The sequence below is a fragment of the Cariama cristata genome, unplaced genomic scaffold, assembly GCF_000690535.1.
Source record: "Cariama cristata isolate BGI_N322 unplaced genomic scaffold, ASM69053v1 scaffold4031, whole genome shotgun sequence".
Classification (NCBI taxonomy): domain Eukaryota; kingdom Metazoa; phylum Chordata; class Aves; order Cariamiformes; family Cariamidae; genus Cariama; species Cariama cristata.
In genome coordinates this window covers 28625-45440 of record NW_009597378.1, presented here as the reverse complement: position 1 = coordinate 45440, position 16816 = coordinate 28625, and the positions used below count along the sequence as shown (strand labels likewise).

The 16816-nt window shown below is 38.8% G+C and overlaps 1 protein-coding gene across 1 annotated transcript; it reads right to left on the bottom strand.

Annotated features, from left to right (window-relative positions):
* Nucleotides 1–14010: 14010 nt before the first annotated feature.
* Nucleotides 14011–14946, bottom strand: LOC104168282 (taste receptor type 2 member 40-like). The gene has a single exon (XM_009708831.1). The coding sequence runs from the start codon at nucleotides 14944–14946 to the stop codon at nucleotides 14011–14013; it is 936 nt and encodes a 311-aa protein (XP_009707133.1).
* Between the last annotated feature and the right edge of the window lie 1870 nt (nucleotides 14947–16816).

Genomic DNA, 16816 nt, shown 5'->3' with positions numbered 1-16816 from the left:
CATATATCTGTGAAGGTTGCCAAAGCAACAGGACACTACCTGCACTAAAACCCCACATTTTCTTGGATATAAAATGATGTTATATTTTATGGAGCAGATCATCTTGAATGCCATCATGTGGCACATACAGGACAACCAGGTGATCAGGCCCAGTCAGCATGGGTTTATGAAAGGCAGGTTGTGCTTGACTGACCTGATCTCCTTCTATGACCGGATGACCTAGTTAGTGGATGACGGAAAGGCTGTGGATGTTGTCTACCTGGACTTTAGTAAAGACTTTGACACCGTTCCCCACAGCATTCTCAGGAAGAAACTGGTTGCTCATGGTTTGAATGGGCATAATCTTCACCGGCTAAAAACCTGACTGGATGGCCAGGCCCAAAGAGTGGTGGTGGATGGAGTTAAATCCAGTTGGCAGCCAGTCAGAAGTGATGTTCCTCAGGGCCTAGTTTTGGAGCCAGTTTTGTTTAATATCTTTATGAACCAGAAGGTTGACAGGGTTAAAACCATCTAATCTGCACAGCCTTGCTACGTGATTTGTTTTGAATTTGCTGTCTTGGCACTCCGTGATCTGTGAAAGTGACAGGAACTTATTTACCGATGGATTGGTGCAACAGAGCTCCTAGCCCAGCTTGTGGAACCAAAGAACAACTCAGCAGAACCACTGAGATACCAAGACAAGACAAGAGGAATGCAGTGCCCACAGGTCCAACCAAGACTATATGGGGGTCCTGCATCACCTCTGAGACTGCAACTGCCCTCCCTGAGGAGAGGTGCTGTAAGAAACAGGACACTGGATCCACACAAACCTACAGACCCCTTAGAAGGAATCTTCCAGTATCTCTAGAGTCTTCTGCTCCTGGAGTGCAGCTCTCCCAGCAGATAAAACAGATGCTTGTGAACTGCTGTGCAAAGATAGGGGATAGTGCAATATCTGAATAATACCCTGACCATGCTGCTCCCATGACCACCACAGGAGAGCAATCAGTACTTAAAAGTATATATGTAAGGGGGTTTGTATGAGCAACAAAAGGGGGTCTACAGGCCTTGGGAGGCTTGCATGCATGGATGTCAGCAACAGGGGGACTTGGGGATCCCAGGACCAGCTACTGAATAGTCTCAGCCCAGCTACCGGAGGGATCCATATTGTATATATGTGTATGTTTCACATAACAGATCTTCCTCTTGATGAACCAGAGAGGGGCACAGGATGAGGCCATTGGTGCTGTTCATGTTTGTGTGACTGCTGGATGTTTCTGTCTGTGACGTTCTGTGGCCAGCAGTGTCTATATGTGTACGTGTACTACATATGCATATTTGGTTTTGTGCCTACTGGGAATACATGACCAGTCTTGCTGTTGGTTGGACCTCCAGGCACGGCACTTTGGCAGCCTTGCTGCTCTCGGGTTCCTGCATTTCCCAACGCCCTAACATAAGGAACAGCACAGAGCTATGTTTCGAGATTCGCTCTATTGAGTTTCCCTTTTAGGTCATTTTTATGTCTTCACTTTTAGCCTTAGAATCTCCCTCTGTCACCTGAGTCTTCTTCACATTTCAGTTTACTTCTGTTTACTCTTATCATATTTTTCCCCTTCCATCCTGTGTTTCTTCTGTCCCTCTGATTTTGTTGTTTGCTCTCATTCAGAACAGATCAGTCCCTGATCTTCTCCTGGCTTTCCATTCTGATTTGTTACTTAACCTTATGGTCTTCTACCTTTCTCTGTACATCAGACTCAACCTGTACATCTGGACTATTTTCTGATACTTTCAGTTTCTCAGAATTGGAATGTTTGGGTTTTTAACTTCTCTTTTGCATTGTGTTTTTTTTTTCTTTTCTTGATGGTAAAGAGACTTTTGAAAGGAAAGTTCCACCTCCATCTTATGTTTGCTTTCTTAAACAAATAGTGATTCTCATTTAATTCCTTCCTTTCTTAGAAGTAGCTTGTGACAGATCTTTAAATGTACAGTGTATCTTTCCTCCTAGTTCTTCCAAATCTTGCTTTCTGTTAAAAAAATCAGGTTTATTTGAATTAGGGATAGAGGCAGGTGTGCTGGATTTAATATGATGTCTGTTTGTACTGTTCTGCTTGTACATATTGCAGAGGTGGAAGGCATGCTTTAAATAGTCAAGACGCTCTCTGCTCTCTCTGTTAGAAAGAATCCTTTGAATGTTTGGTAGTTCCTTCTTTTAAAATGAGCTATATTCCCCCTTTTCCCTTAAAGTTCCTTTCCTTTTCTTTCCCCTGCAATTGTCTGCATTGTATTTTTTGTCTATTCCTAATTTCAGGTTTTACCTCTGTTTACCCTAGTTCTACCACAACAGTAATCCTATCAAAGCTCTCTTCCACTATGGATTTTAGGACCTGATTTTTTGTTTAACTCAAAATCTTTCCTGTTATGAGGCTCTGGGTTTTTTTTCTTCTTCTTCTTATAAGGAAGACACACTTGTGATACCAACAGCCCTTTGTGTTATCTCTCAGGTTGTTCTTCTGGGGAAATATTTTTAAAAGTAGGCTTGTTACCATTCCATATAGAATAAAAGTACTTTATGGAAGATAAAATGGTACAAGACAGTCTACTGAAACAAGCATAGTGTTACCTTAAGACAGCGGGAAGAGTAATCCAGACTGGTGATGCAAAGTTAGGATGCATCAACAGTACCAAGGAGGAAGGAGATAACTTGAGGATGAGGGTAAGGTGACTGGATGAAACATTACTACAGAAAAGGGAAGAAAAATGCCTAGATCTTGTAATTCTGTAATCTATGAACAGGAACAAATGTAAATATAATTTACAACAAATGAACAATTTAAAACAAATGAAAAGACAAATGCAATTCTAGGCTATATCAGTTGAGAATTTGCAGTACAGATAGAGGATTATTAAGATCACTCTACAGAGTATTTTTTCCAGTAAACAATTTTGCTCATGTATAACTAAAATTATGTACTAGAGCTGGAACAATGCAAAGAAGGACTTCAAGGATGATATAAGGAATACGAAGTCCATCTTACAGTCAAAGGGTGATGAAGAGACTAACAAAAAAGTCAGTCTAACAAAACAAACTTCTAAGTATTTTCGGACAGGTTAACACTAACTGGAACAAGGACTGTATAATGTGAAGAAAAGTATAAAGTTGCTGTGAAGATATGTAAGACTGGATGTCACAAGGAGGCTTCTAACAATCAGTAAACTGAGGTCTTGGAATAAGGTTCCAATAAAAATGGTAACAGAAAGAAAGTTTTCTAGTAAAGTCCAAGGTCATAATCACTGAAAGGAATTACTCGGCATGTTTTCTTCAGTTAACACAAGTGTAGACTTGCTGACTGAGGTGGTCCCATTAAATCCCTTGCCCCATAATTCAGGAATTACCACAACAGACCTTCTGTATAAATCATACTTTTACTATGAAAATATAGAGAATACATAGTGTAAGATGTGTTAGAACTACAACCTCCTCTGTTTCCTGGAACTATCCAGAGAAGTAAATCTGAATTTAAACAAGAGAAGATTGCTGTAGAGTAGACGAAAAGATCTTACTCTATAGTCACCATGTAACATGTTCACTTGGTACTTCACAATGGACATGCCTGTGGACACGCACAGTCTCAGATTCCCCTACACCATGACCAACAAAATGTAAGGGAGGCAGGTCAGTGAAGGAGGAATTAGCAGTATTATTGGAATATTTATTGGTCAAGTGAGGTACAGATGGGACTCAGGCAGACAACCATTGATGAGTCTTGTGCTAATCCTAAAGAGTCAAGCAAGGACACGATGGTTTCATGAGTAGAACTGTAAATTTTCCTGATAGGTGTTCAAGTCAGGGGAGGAAAAAGATCATAATCAGTGTTTATTAGATCACCTTTTACTACTTACACCGTTAATAGAATCAAGCTGTTATTATTAATAACAGGTAACTATTCACACAGTATGCTCAGTTATTGCCTCACACTCAGACACCTGCTGACCTGTTTAGAGCACGGGCTGGGAGGGCCATCCCAGAACCAAAGAGTTGTCATGTCAGGGGCTTCTATCTGAGCTCAGAAAGGTCTTTTAGGGCCCATTTTTCAGCAGGTGTGTGTATAATTCTGTTTTCTTTGTACATGGAAGTCACTGCACCCTAGGATGTGGTCTAAGTTATACAACCCGCCGTTGGTATCGTTGTGTGCTGGTGGCCCTGACACACTTGAGATTCTTGACGTTTCGAGTTTTTCTGTTCTTGTGGATCCACAGGACTGAGAGTCTCCAGACCGTATGTATTCTTGGGAGACTTTTACATGCTGCCTCTCAACACCTACCCACCCTTTCTTTGATCTGATTTCTCGTTACTGTTTTTCCATTCACACACATAGGCACTGCTGATTCATGCAAATTCACCCAATATGAGGTCTTATGACATAAACGCAGTACCTGTGCAAATCCATGAGCCAAGCATGTGTCCCACAAGACACTCTCCTGTCCCATGGTTTCAGCTTGCAGCTCCAATCCCTTTGGACATAGTTCTCTTGTATCTATGTGATATTTACACCTTTATGGTTGCTGCACATTAAAACTTAGAATTTTAAAATATGTCACTCACTGCAACATAACTAAGAGACAAACAGCTGTTGCCTGATTGCTTTAATTCCCTCTACAACACGCTGACACAGTGCCAACTGTTGCTCTGTGGTGTTCAGGAGGAGCTGCTGTGCTCTCTGCTTACCAGGCAGTGCCATCAGTAAGGGCTTCTGGTAAGCTCTCAGACTACTAGGCTTACAGGTAAAACCAAATTCTTAACTATTTGTCCTACAGTGCTATTAAATGGTTTTAATTAGTATATGAACCCTTTTGTACAGAAGACGGTACACATTTCTAAAAGACTCCTCCAGGTCTTAAGACCTTCAGTCCCATACATCTATGAAAGTGGATGAGGAAGATAAACACACGCACACACACACACACAAACACGTCTTGTGGCCCAAAATTAATACAGACTGCTTCAAAACTTGTTTGGGGGCTATATAAGTATATGTGTTTTTGAACTGCTGTTATCGTGAAACAAAACACAGATGGAGCTAAGAGATGGAGCTAATACACTTAATGCTAAGGTGAAGATGGGGGTGTCTGAAGGAAAACAAGCAGTTAGGGAGGAAACCACTTTCTTCCTTACTCGGGCTGTGCTGGAGGGATTTTGAGTTTCGGAGAAATGAGATGTATCCTGTGGTTAAGTTAAACCTGAGCTTTGAGAATGATTAATCTCTGTATCTCAAACTGACAATGGTTTAAACAAACACCTGAAATAAAGTCATCTGGAGTGGCGCTTACCTTTGTGAATCTTTATAAATGTATTTTTCAAACACTTCCAAAAGCTAGTCATACATTTTGTTACTCTCTTGTGGGCCCAAATGCTTTTGGAGAAGTGGCAGTCAGAAATTTTCCAATAAAAGTATGACTTGAGGAAAGTGTACTTTAAAGAAATATATATATATTTTTTCAACAAAATTTGTTTTTAGGGAGGGCTCAAGTGCAAGCCAATATGATTTCTATTGTAAGAAAAGTTAAGATGTCATTCAGTTTCAGAATAAATTATATTTTGATCTCATGATTCATTGAATGTCTCTGTCCCCAACAGTTAAACAAACTGCAAGTAAAGTTTTCGTGACTTCTTCTTTGAATTGTGGTCTAAGGCAGATGTTTTCGGTGCACTTTCTCTGAGACATTTTAATTTATACATGGAAACTTTGGTGGTTTCTTTTTGTGGCTATTATTTCTTTCTGTACCATTTTTCCTTAAAAAAAAATCTTTTAATGTGATTCTCTGCTACTTTTTTTTACGTCCACTTTTTATTAGTTCCAAGTAGTCATGAAATCACTATTTATTCAAACCATGTATGGTAAAATTAACTTGAGGTAACTGTCCAGGATTTCACGATGAGTATGCAATCAACTAATGATAGAACAACTGATCCAATGGCTTCTGAAAAGTTGCATTAATGATGGTGCATTATGCGATGACCTTTGCTTCAGAAAATTGTGAGGTGACCTCTAGTTTTTAACTAAATGCCAGGATCTCAGTTCCCAAGATCAAAATGATTCTTTCAAGTTTCAACGGGAATGAGGTGATGTGTGTGTGTCTGTGTTTGTTCCTTTTTGTAAGATAAGGTTCCTAAACTTTTTCTCTAAATATTTAAATATTTCGTCCCTGAATTTGAAAGGCACAGACAAAAACCAGTGGATCAGGTCTCTCTGGTAGCTGACCTCTTGACCCTCAGATTCTACAGTACTTAGCTCCTAAACTTCTTACTCTGCTCACCAGAGAGTCCAGCTTTAAGTTTGCTGGCATACACACAGAAGAAATAGAGAGCATACTCACACATGAAAGCAGTTAGAATTTAATAAGAAGACACAACAGTCTGTAGCAATCAGGTGCAGGGACCGGCCAGACAAGTTTACTGATGTATGCAATGACATCTTTTATACACTCCTTCCCCCATTTCTCCATTTTCCTCCATAATATGATCCTTCCCATTCCCTGTAAACATCCCATAATTCATCCTCTACATTCCCAAAACTCCATTGTTTAATCCCAAAATTCTCCTCTTCCCCCAAGTTCCCCATTTTAAATTCTGTACTCCTTTCTGCAGTAGTCTGCCTTTGTTTGCATGGCATTCCAAAGAGAATTGAATCACCATGGAATATTTTACAACACTCTTTTGAGGTTTTCATATTTTTATATTATATTATATACAACATATATCAGGCATATTTTCAACATGCTGTCTTAAAACTATTAGCACCTTTCACAAGTTATCTTCTGTGTATAGGTGTTAATCAAACTAAAATCAAGATCATAGAATCATAGAATCATTATGGTTGGAAGAGACCTCAAAGATCATCAAGTCCAACCCTATACCTGATGCCACCATGCCCGCTAAACCCACTAAACCATGTCTTGAAATGCCACATCTAAACGTTTTTTGAACACCCCCAGGGACGATGACTCCACCACCTCCCTGGGGAGCCCGTTCCAATGCCTAACGACTCTGACAGTGAAGAAGTTCTTTCTAACGTTCAGCCTGAACCTCCCCTGGTGCAACTTGAGACCGTTTCCTCTTGTCCTAAAGACAAGGTGATCGATAGTACTGCTCTTAAGATACTACCCAAATAAAGAGAAAGTTGTGGATCTCCATTTCTCTCAGCTCAGGAAAGAATGCATTGGTTGTAAACGCCCAATCAGTAATCACAAGGGTGCAAACTACAGTGAATGGCTGTTTGCATATCCTGTTTTGACCATTTCATTCTTTCTTTGTTTAACCCGTGTATCATCTTTCTGAACAATTCTATCTTGGACCCAGAAAGAACAGGCAATAAAAAAATTAGGAATTCAGCTGTGCCAGCTGCACCAGTTAAACTGCATCTGCTTTGTAACTGCTGCCTGAACAGTCTACAAAAGTAAAATGGAGTATCATACATCTAGAATAGAGCCGACCTAGCTAATATCAATAACCAAGACCCTGGAGGTTATATGAAATTGATTTGGTAAAGCAAAGTGACAGGATCCCCATAGGGAAATGATAACTTATGTACAAACAAAGAAAACCTAGGGCTGTTCTATAGAAAAACATAGGCCAAGCGTGTATAGCCCAAACATGAGTATGACATCAGATTCCCAGAAAGACACTTCAGCTCCTATGCGTAGGATTGCATCTGGGTTTTTTTCCCCCATTTCTACTGGATATTTGTCCAATAAATGTTTCATGTAAACCTGATAATCCATGGATAGAAAAGGAACTGGAAACAAGGACTCTGCTCTCTTAGCTCAGGACAGTTAATATTTTAAGTGGCAGTCACTTTCTCTGTTGTGTCCAATTACTGTTGTACTAGGAAGCATCTCCACCAAGCGAGTGAAGAGAACCTCCTACTTGCCCAACCCACTTCACGCTTACAGCCTAGTAACATCTTGCTGGTATGTTTGTTTTCATGTTACCAGATTGCACAAGACACTAAATCCAGGCTCTCTTCCTTGAAGAAATATTCTAGACGGTAGACAAGGAAAGGGAGGAGACCACATTGCTCTCCTACTAACTCTTAACGAAAATAAGGCAGCCATGATGAGATCCTTGAAGCTGCTCGACTCCGTTGTTTCATGCTGCAGGTGGGCAGGGCAAACATAGTGCATGGCAAATGTGTGTGCTGCTTTACCTAGGATTTGGGTTTTTTTTATTCCACCAGAATTTGAGTCAGAAATAGTATAGAGTACTTCTTGGTGACTGCAGAACTGAAACTCTGGGACAAATAAACTTCAAAGGCAAGAAATGAGAGACGTAGAAAATATTAGGAGTTTCTTCCAGTGTTTTTTGGACTTCCATTTAGAATCTGGCTTTCTTACAACATGTTATATAAAGGAAACAGTAAGGGTTAAGTCCCTTTCTGGCTTGCAGAAATAACATGGTTGTTGCTCTTAACAGAGTGACAATGACTTCTTTTTATTTTTGACACTACCTTTGCTTAGGATGAGTTATTGCTGGCAAGTAACAAAAATGTAAAGTGCAACAATAACCAGAGAAAAGTTACTCCTCAAGAACAGCAAACTTGCTTGCATAAAGATGGCCATACATTAGACTGGTGATACTGTTTCTCAAGTTAATTCCTCTGTAGTCTTCTCCTGTCTGTAGTATCTGTAGCCCTGCTATCTCCCATCTCCAAGTTCTCACTGTGGTCAGAGAGCAGGCGCACACCACAGTTCGTAAGTGTTTTGATCAACCCGTTAGTAAAGATGAACTACACCACACATCAGCAGTTACAACAATCATCTTATTTTCAAAATTCTCAAAGTCACTGTTGTCAGGAAACCTTGAAAAAAATAGGCTGTGAAAAATTCACACAGATACCATATGCCTGTAAATTTGGATATGAGACACAGGTAATCCATAACATGGTGTTACTTGATGAAAAAAATTAGAAGACTAAGCACAGTTTACTTTAATAATAAAAAAGTTTTCCTTACAAATGCAAAAGCTACAATTATTCAAACTCAGGAAATTATCTATAAAATGTCTGAAACCGTATGTAAATATAGTGTGAAACTATAATACCATTTACAGTAAGAACTTACATTCAAACCAAATAATTATACAATCATAACTGTACAAAGAAGTTTCAAAAGAATTTGAAAGTTTATCGTACACTCAGTTATTCATTAAAATGTTGGGTACATAAAAAAGTATGTATGGAGTTTCAAGTCATCAACTTAACCCTTGAGACTCATTTCTGTTTAATGAGCACAGGAATATACAAAATTCTGCCCCATTTATGGTGTAACTATAAGCTACTCTGCTAAAAACTGTTAGACACAAAAATTGTGACTTCCTCAAAAATACAGTCTTAATTGTTTTCAAATATGCAAGGAAAGTCCATATGCATGTGAAATTTTTCTATAATTCAATGTCCTTCTCTTACTGTCTTGCTTCCTGTGAAAGGCTTTACTGTTCTTCTAACAACTGGAACATGTATGAACATGCTGCCCTCTCTGCTTCTCTTCCAGAAGGTGACCCAGTTTTGCCATAAAAGACACAAGCCATTGAGAAATTATATAGGCTATTCGTATAATGTGTCCTTATGGTCCTGCCTTTCAAAGGAATGTGTCAAACCGTGAAGACTTTGGTGATCCTGCCTGTCCAGGAGTTGAAAAATGTGGTGACCTCCAACATAAATGAGGTTTTCTATTCAGGTCTCTTTTTCTGCCCTTTAAAATAAGTGATCTAGGAATCCATATGAATGTGAGATACACCCTTACTGTGATTGTGTTTCAACAATCTATGTTTTGACAACAACTCCTTTTAGCAGAAATTTCCTTCATTTTTGGAGGAACTGATGTTTACTGTTTCTGGGCTTTCACAAACACATATATACTATCACAATAAACAGAAATTTCTGTCCATGCTGTATTTTAGATTTATTCAACACATATCTTTGCAACAACTTGAAGATAACAGAAATCCCATTTTTCATCTCTGAGCTTAATGTAGCATTCCAGGTGCCAAAAAAGAAAGAAAATAATTCAATTTCATAGGATAGAGGAAAATAATTCAAATGCTAAGTGTAAATATCATCATTTCAACTCCGCTTCATGCAACAAAGATACTGTTCTAAGAGGTTTCACTGCTTAAGTAAAAAGAAGGTGGATGCAAAGAGAGCTCAGTGATTTGGCCTAAAAAAACCCATCAAAATTGGGCTTGTTTAAGACTCTTGCAAACTGCCATGTCAGATGCACCGTTTTAGACATGAGTAGCAGTTGCATTTCCAGATGTCCACAGATTAAGTCACATGAAGATGAAAGAAAATGAGGAATAATGAAGAAAAGCATGCTCTTTTAAAAGATGTATATATTGGTTTAAGTAGCTGTCCAGTTTAATGTTGAAGTCCTGCCTTCCATTTTTATATGCACAGGCAGAGGTATAAAGAACCACCATACAAGATGCCTGGTTGCCAATATGTACATGTGCATGGATGTGTTGGTGTGTACATGTAGTATTCACTTCAGGAAGGTGTGTGAGGAATGAGCTGTATCTGTGTACTATTGATAGGTTTTCCTATTTCTTAAAGTCGCGTTCAGATGGGCATTGAAAACAGAGTCCATAGCATGTTTTCCAGAATTTCAGTTATGAAAATTCCAGCTGTGCTTACTGGTATGCAAATCAGAGAAGGATCGTGTAGCGATCTGTCAATTACATAGCACATCTTTGCATTTCTTGCCTTGGGCTAATGACTAGAATCAAATTACTGTTTCATTACTTGGAAAAGAGGCCAGACTGTGATTTAGAAAACAAATGAGGGCGGTTGTCTTTTTTTCTCTGAATTACTTATTGATGGCTTTTTATCGCTATGAAGGATTTTATGATTTACCAGTCATCTATAGGCTACTTTAATACAATATATTGATATTATCGCAAAACTGAAGTTCCGGTTGTGACCCATTTTCTTAACCATTTTGTTCAGGACCTCTTCTGTGTATGGCTTCATCAGTATCCAATAGTCCACAGTCCCATGCAGTATAACAGAAGTCATTTTCTGTCTGTCCACTACAAAGGAATCTAAAGGCCATATACCTTGTTGAAATATAGTCATGATGTTGCAGTTTTATAATACTTCTTCAGGGAACAGAAATCCCATCACATAGTAGTTTAGCTTCATCAGTATCCAATAGTCCACAGTCCCATGCAGTATAACAGAAGTCATTTTCTGTCTGTCCACTACAAAGGAATCTTAAGGCCATATACCTTGTTGAAATATAGTCATGATGTTGCAGTTTTATAATACTTCTCCTTCAGGGAACAGAAATCCCATCACAAAGTAGTTTACAAGGAATTTGCTCCTCAGGCAAAAAGAAAGGCTTCTGATTAAACTACTAAATTGTAGAAACCCAGAAAAGTCTCTTTAGTGGAAAAGAGCTTTGCTTCAAATGCTGGCATCTTTGTTTCATGCTACATTTGAGCAGTTTCCTAGAAAATCTTGTATTTTTTGTTCTGGATCCTCAATGAAAAGAGCTACAAGACAACAGGATTTGTATCATCTTTTTCTGCTAGTGTTAGAACAGGATGAGCTTTGAACTTTGCTTGTTTACTGATTTGATTTACCCTACCAGATTTTAACCAGAACTGCCAGTGCCTCTCAGTAGCACTGGTGTGTGTGGAAATAGTTGGGATGTTTTAGAAGGGCCTGATAAGATGAATTTCAAACTTGCTTCAGGTTACATACTGGTAAGTTTAAGTTGGGGGAATCAAGCCAACTTCCAGCTTGCAAACAAAGCAAAGAAAAGAGAAGAATGCTTACTATCAGATAAGATGCATGACATCAAAGAATCATAATTATAGTGACTTTTATTTTCCTACTAGTACATGGGTTGCTTTTTTTCTCAGAACAAATGTTTATCAATCTTATTTAACAATTTATCAAATAGAACAGCAAGGATTTAGTAGACTGTTTATAAAATGCATTTTAAAGATATTTTTATTAATATGACAAGTTAGTTAGTCGGTCAGTTGCAGAAAGAAACGTGTACCGGAAGATTGACCCTGTAAGGTGCCTTCCAGTATTTCTGTCTACTTTCCCCCTTAGGTTCCAAAATGCATGTTGATGCACAGGTAACTTTTTCATTTAACTCTATGGAAAGAAAGCTTTGGAGGGAAGACCCACTTGAAGAATCTAAAAAATAACACAAGAACCTCTTTCAAATCTCATGTCCACTGAGGAACGTGGTTAGGTTGTTTACACATGAGGGGGAAAATGGAAAAGAAATAATGTAATGTAAACCAAATTGTGTGATAGAGGCTGTTCAGAGTATCCCTGCTGAGCAGCCACGTACCTTATGGCTCAGCCTGGAGAAGGACAAAATACGTGTTTTATGGGTTGACCATACCCCATGTATCTTGCTTGTTCCTGTGGTCAGAGAGGTCTGAGGTGGTGGTGTTTTTTTTTTTTCACTGAGGCCAGTGAGGGGACGCCATGGAGGGGCAGAGCACAGACCAAACCTCCCAACATGTGTGTTTCGTGGTGCTAACCTGGGGACCACCATTTCTCGCAGACGGTGAAAATGCCACATCATGGTGTCATTGCCACATCCTGAATTTTCACCAGCTCTGTTAAATACCATACAAAATTCTTCTGCAAGCCACTGCTGTTACCTGTGGAACGGTTTATGTCATAAGAGGAAGAAAGACTCCAACAGAAATAATTCTTTAACTTGGTATTTTTATTAAAAAACCCAGTTCTGGCACAAACTCAGTTTAAATACAGATACACTGCTTGAAACAGATCGACTGTGACAACATCAAAACCCAATATTTTAAATCGGAATGAGCTTAGTCAACACAAGGCTCAAGCCATATATATTTCAGTGATGATCACTTTAAAAGAATGTAAACTCCCACTGCAATTGAAAAGGATCATAAAGTTCCAGCCCTAATGTAACAATAATGTGCTGAGGTTTGGACTTTGCCAAAAGATGTGATTTGTCCAGGAAATTGTGATTTATTTCTAAAGCTGAATTAATTCCAGTGTAGAAAAAAATTACAGGACACTGCAGACACTTCATGGAGATATGCAATTTCTAGAAACTTCTAAAGAGAATTTCAGTCTGCATATTTAAGCATCGGTGAACTATTTTCTCAATAAAACTAATTAATTAATTGCAATATTTTAGTAATTTAATGATATTTGACAATAGTTAAATGACACAAAGCCATACTTCTGATTTGAGGAACGAATTCTCCATAGCAAAACCCAAAATATCAACCTTTCAATGCATTCTTCAGAAAATATTAAGGAAATTCTCTTTCCTATTAGCTCTAATCACTGGATTTTGAAGAGTCTTCCAACGTATCTTTTTGTTGGGAACACAGACACTGATTACTAGTTCAGCAATTAGCAGGAAGCTCAAAAGGCTGTGTCATTCTTTACTGAATCATACTGGAATCTTAAAGATGGTTTCAGAATAAAGAAATATTTTTCTACTTATAGAATCGACAAGCAGTCAAAAATGATCAGTAAGAAATTCCCAAATTCTTGGGAATTCCTTAACATCCTCATTATGTACTTGTACTAACGAGAAACAGCCTTCAAGTTTCATATTCACATATAAAATTTGAGCATGCCTGTGCTTAAGCAGGTCTGTTCTGTTAGTATCATGAGAATCTGATTTGCAACTTAAACCATTTCAAGTGATTACATTGTTGTCTGAGTCTTGGCTTTGTTTTTCTGCTGTCTTAGAGAAACAGTGGTGACTTTCAAAGAAAGTACAGCAAGTACAGTACTTATATTCTGCAAGCAATTGTCTTTTAAAATAGGAGACAACTTAGAGACTCCTTCATTACAAGGATCACAGCCAAGTAAAGCAAATTCCCAGCTTCTTCATGACTCCAGACCAGGGCCATAATCTACTCATTCATGCTTCTATTATTTTATATCTGTGGTGACTTGAAGTTAATTATTTCGGATCTAAACTAGAAAGCCCAGGGTAGCCCATCGTCTTTTACATGGATCTACATCTGACATGACAGTTTGCGCGGTGCAAAATCCTAGCTGGCAGCTCTCGAAATTTGGGGTTGCTCCAGATTATGATCATAGAGTGTCCTGCAGGACAGGCAGCCATTACAGCTGTACACATGGCTTCCCCAATGCTTAAAGGTACAAAAATGTTGGATAAAAGGAGAAGCAAAGAAATAAAATATGTAACGTAGAGGAAAAGGAAGGAAAAGAGTGACTTGATGGCACCAATATGGGCCTCTGAGCTGGGATCCCTGAAGCCAGTTGCATTATTTTGCATCTGTCTGGTGTGTATCCACAGAGACCTAATCAGCAGGATACTTGAAACAACAAACACTATTAAAGGCACAATCACACCAGCAATACAGAAAAGAAACAATAAAACCAAACTAGCTTTCATTGTGACTGTCCATTCTGAAGAGTTTGTCACGGTTAAAGGAGCAGTGAAGTTGTCGTGCACGTTGTAGATATCCCAGGCGAAAGGAAGAGAGATTGCAAAGGAGAAAAGAGATGATGTTATCAGCATCCAGGGCATGAGACTGGAAATTCTTTGCTTCAGCCAGATGAAGAAAGACTGTGTAAAACCAGCAATCTTGGTACAATAGAAGACACTAAGCCAGGTAGCAAACCAGAGGCTGCAGTAGTTCAGAAACATAAAAACTGTCTTGAAAATTGCAAAGAAATGCTTTTCATAGTAGGAGGTTTCATAAAACAGACTTAGGAAAAAATCCAGCATCATCCAGCACTGCAAAAAGAACCTGGATAAACTCAGAAAGATCATAATCATATCATACGGGGACAATATTTTGCTCCTGAGGCAGCTAATTGAAGTGACAGCCAAGATAGTTCCATTTCCTAGAAGTCCTGCCATGGATTCAACTATAGCAATTGCTAGAAAAAGGAGAGAAATTAATGAGGACATAGCAACTCAAGAACTCACGATTTTTCTCAGCTTTTCATGGGCTCCTGAAAGCCTTAGTTTTGCAGGGCAATGCCAATCCCAGCTAGTTGTTATCAGCACATGCTCACCTATTTATCTAAGAGGAAGAGGTATCATAATAAGTAATTTAATATTTATGTTATTTTACATTTTTTGATGATTAATAGCCCAGCTGCTTTCTCTAAGCATGCAAATTGGATAAAGATTCAGTTACGGTCTTCGCAAATCAGAGAAAAGATTTGCATTTAAAGGCCTCAGATGCATTTTTAAAAATGTGTTGTAATTCAGTTTTCACAGAACCCTCTGAATTTACATATGTAAAGATGAAGAAGAGTTTCAAATGTGTGTATTCTTTCTCATGCTAGGATCGGGCCCCGTATCCCTATCTGAGGGGAGAGAAAGAGCATTTCAGTATCAGAAAGAAATAGGACATTTTCAGAAAATACACAATCAACCAAATTTTGTACACAAATGCCTAAAGTCTCTTAAACCTGTTTGAGGATGCTGATGTGATTTCCACGTGTGACCATCATGCATTTAACATTCTTCCTCTTCCCTCATTCCTGCAACTGTTTGGCAAGCATTCTCACTGTGGGTCCTGGGTTTGCAGAAAAGACATTCACTGCCTGGCTACTATAGGCTTGATTTTTCCTAACAAAACAAAGGATTCAGACCTTGGTTCAACTCCACTTGTGAACTTGTAATGGAATAGCTAGTGTTATCTAAGGAGAGCATTCCATCCATCAGGGAACTGGATGCTTCAGTACACCTGTTTTACAGTCTTTTTTTTTTTTTTTTTTTTTTTTTTCCCTGATGCTATGGTGTTTTGTTTATGTATTGACCAGTCAGAACTGCTAGCCCCTAAGCATTAAAGTTCTGTAGCCAGCAGCCTAACTACACCTTTAAAGGATGAACAACACCAAAGCCAACTGAAAAGAAAGGTACGGTTTACACTGATCGGCAACTCATTCCTACCAGCTAATTGATGAAGCCAGCACACAATTTGCTCTTGCTGATCATCATGTCATGGTGTGGATCTGCTCTACTTACTGCCATGTTTCTTTGCTTTGACTGTTGCCAGCCCACTTCTTGTCCCTGTTTTTATGCGCTCACCGTGCTGGAGCATAGTGATCTGGAGGACAGGTTACTTACCCTGGCCAGAAGACAATCTGGCCAAGCCTTCCAACTTTCAGTTAAATGTTCTAACTGCTATATAGTAGAGGAGAAGGATATAGAGACCCTGCCTCATTTCCCTTGACAAAAAGGCATTGTCACTTCAGAAATTATTTGAAGGTGGCACTACCAAGAAGAACAGGAATCTCTCTACCTTGGAAAGGTACTTCAAGGTGAATAGTACTCTGGACGGGAAAGTACCTACACCTCTTTCATTCCACTGAGAGAGATTTGGGCATTTTCTTTCCTTTTCTTCCGTTGTGTCTGTTCAATGATCACTGGGAAACCAGGTACTTTCCTTAGCACAGGCAGAGGAAGAGGTGACAGACCAGACATACTGACATCTAAATGCTATGAAATACAGACATGTCAAGGGTTATGCAGCAGCTGAACTGGTGTCTGATGTCCCACTTTACATGCCTGTATTTGCATTTTATATCTGATGCCTAAACCTCTCCCTGAATTGCATAATTATCACTTCTGAGTTTACTTACCATGGCCTCTTCTACATTAAGAAATAAAATGGAGGTCCTTATACTGAGGCCTCATTAAAATGATTGTTAGAAAGAGGATCACCAAGTTTTTCTTATGTTTCTTATTTTGAAGTGTTTTTTTCAATGCTGTTTCTTTGTGTAGTTTGAATTTACAAATGCTTTAATGTAATCTATGATTGCCTAGG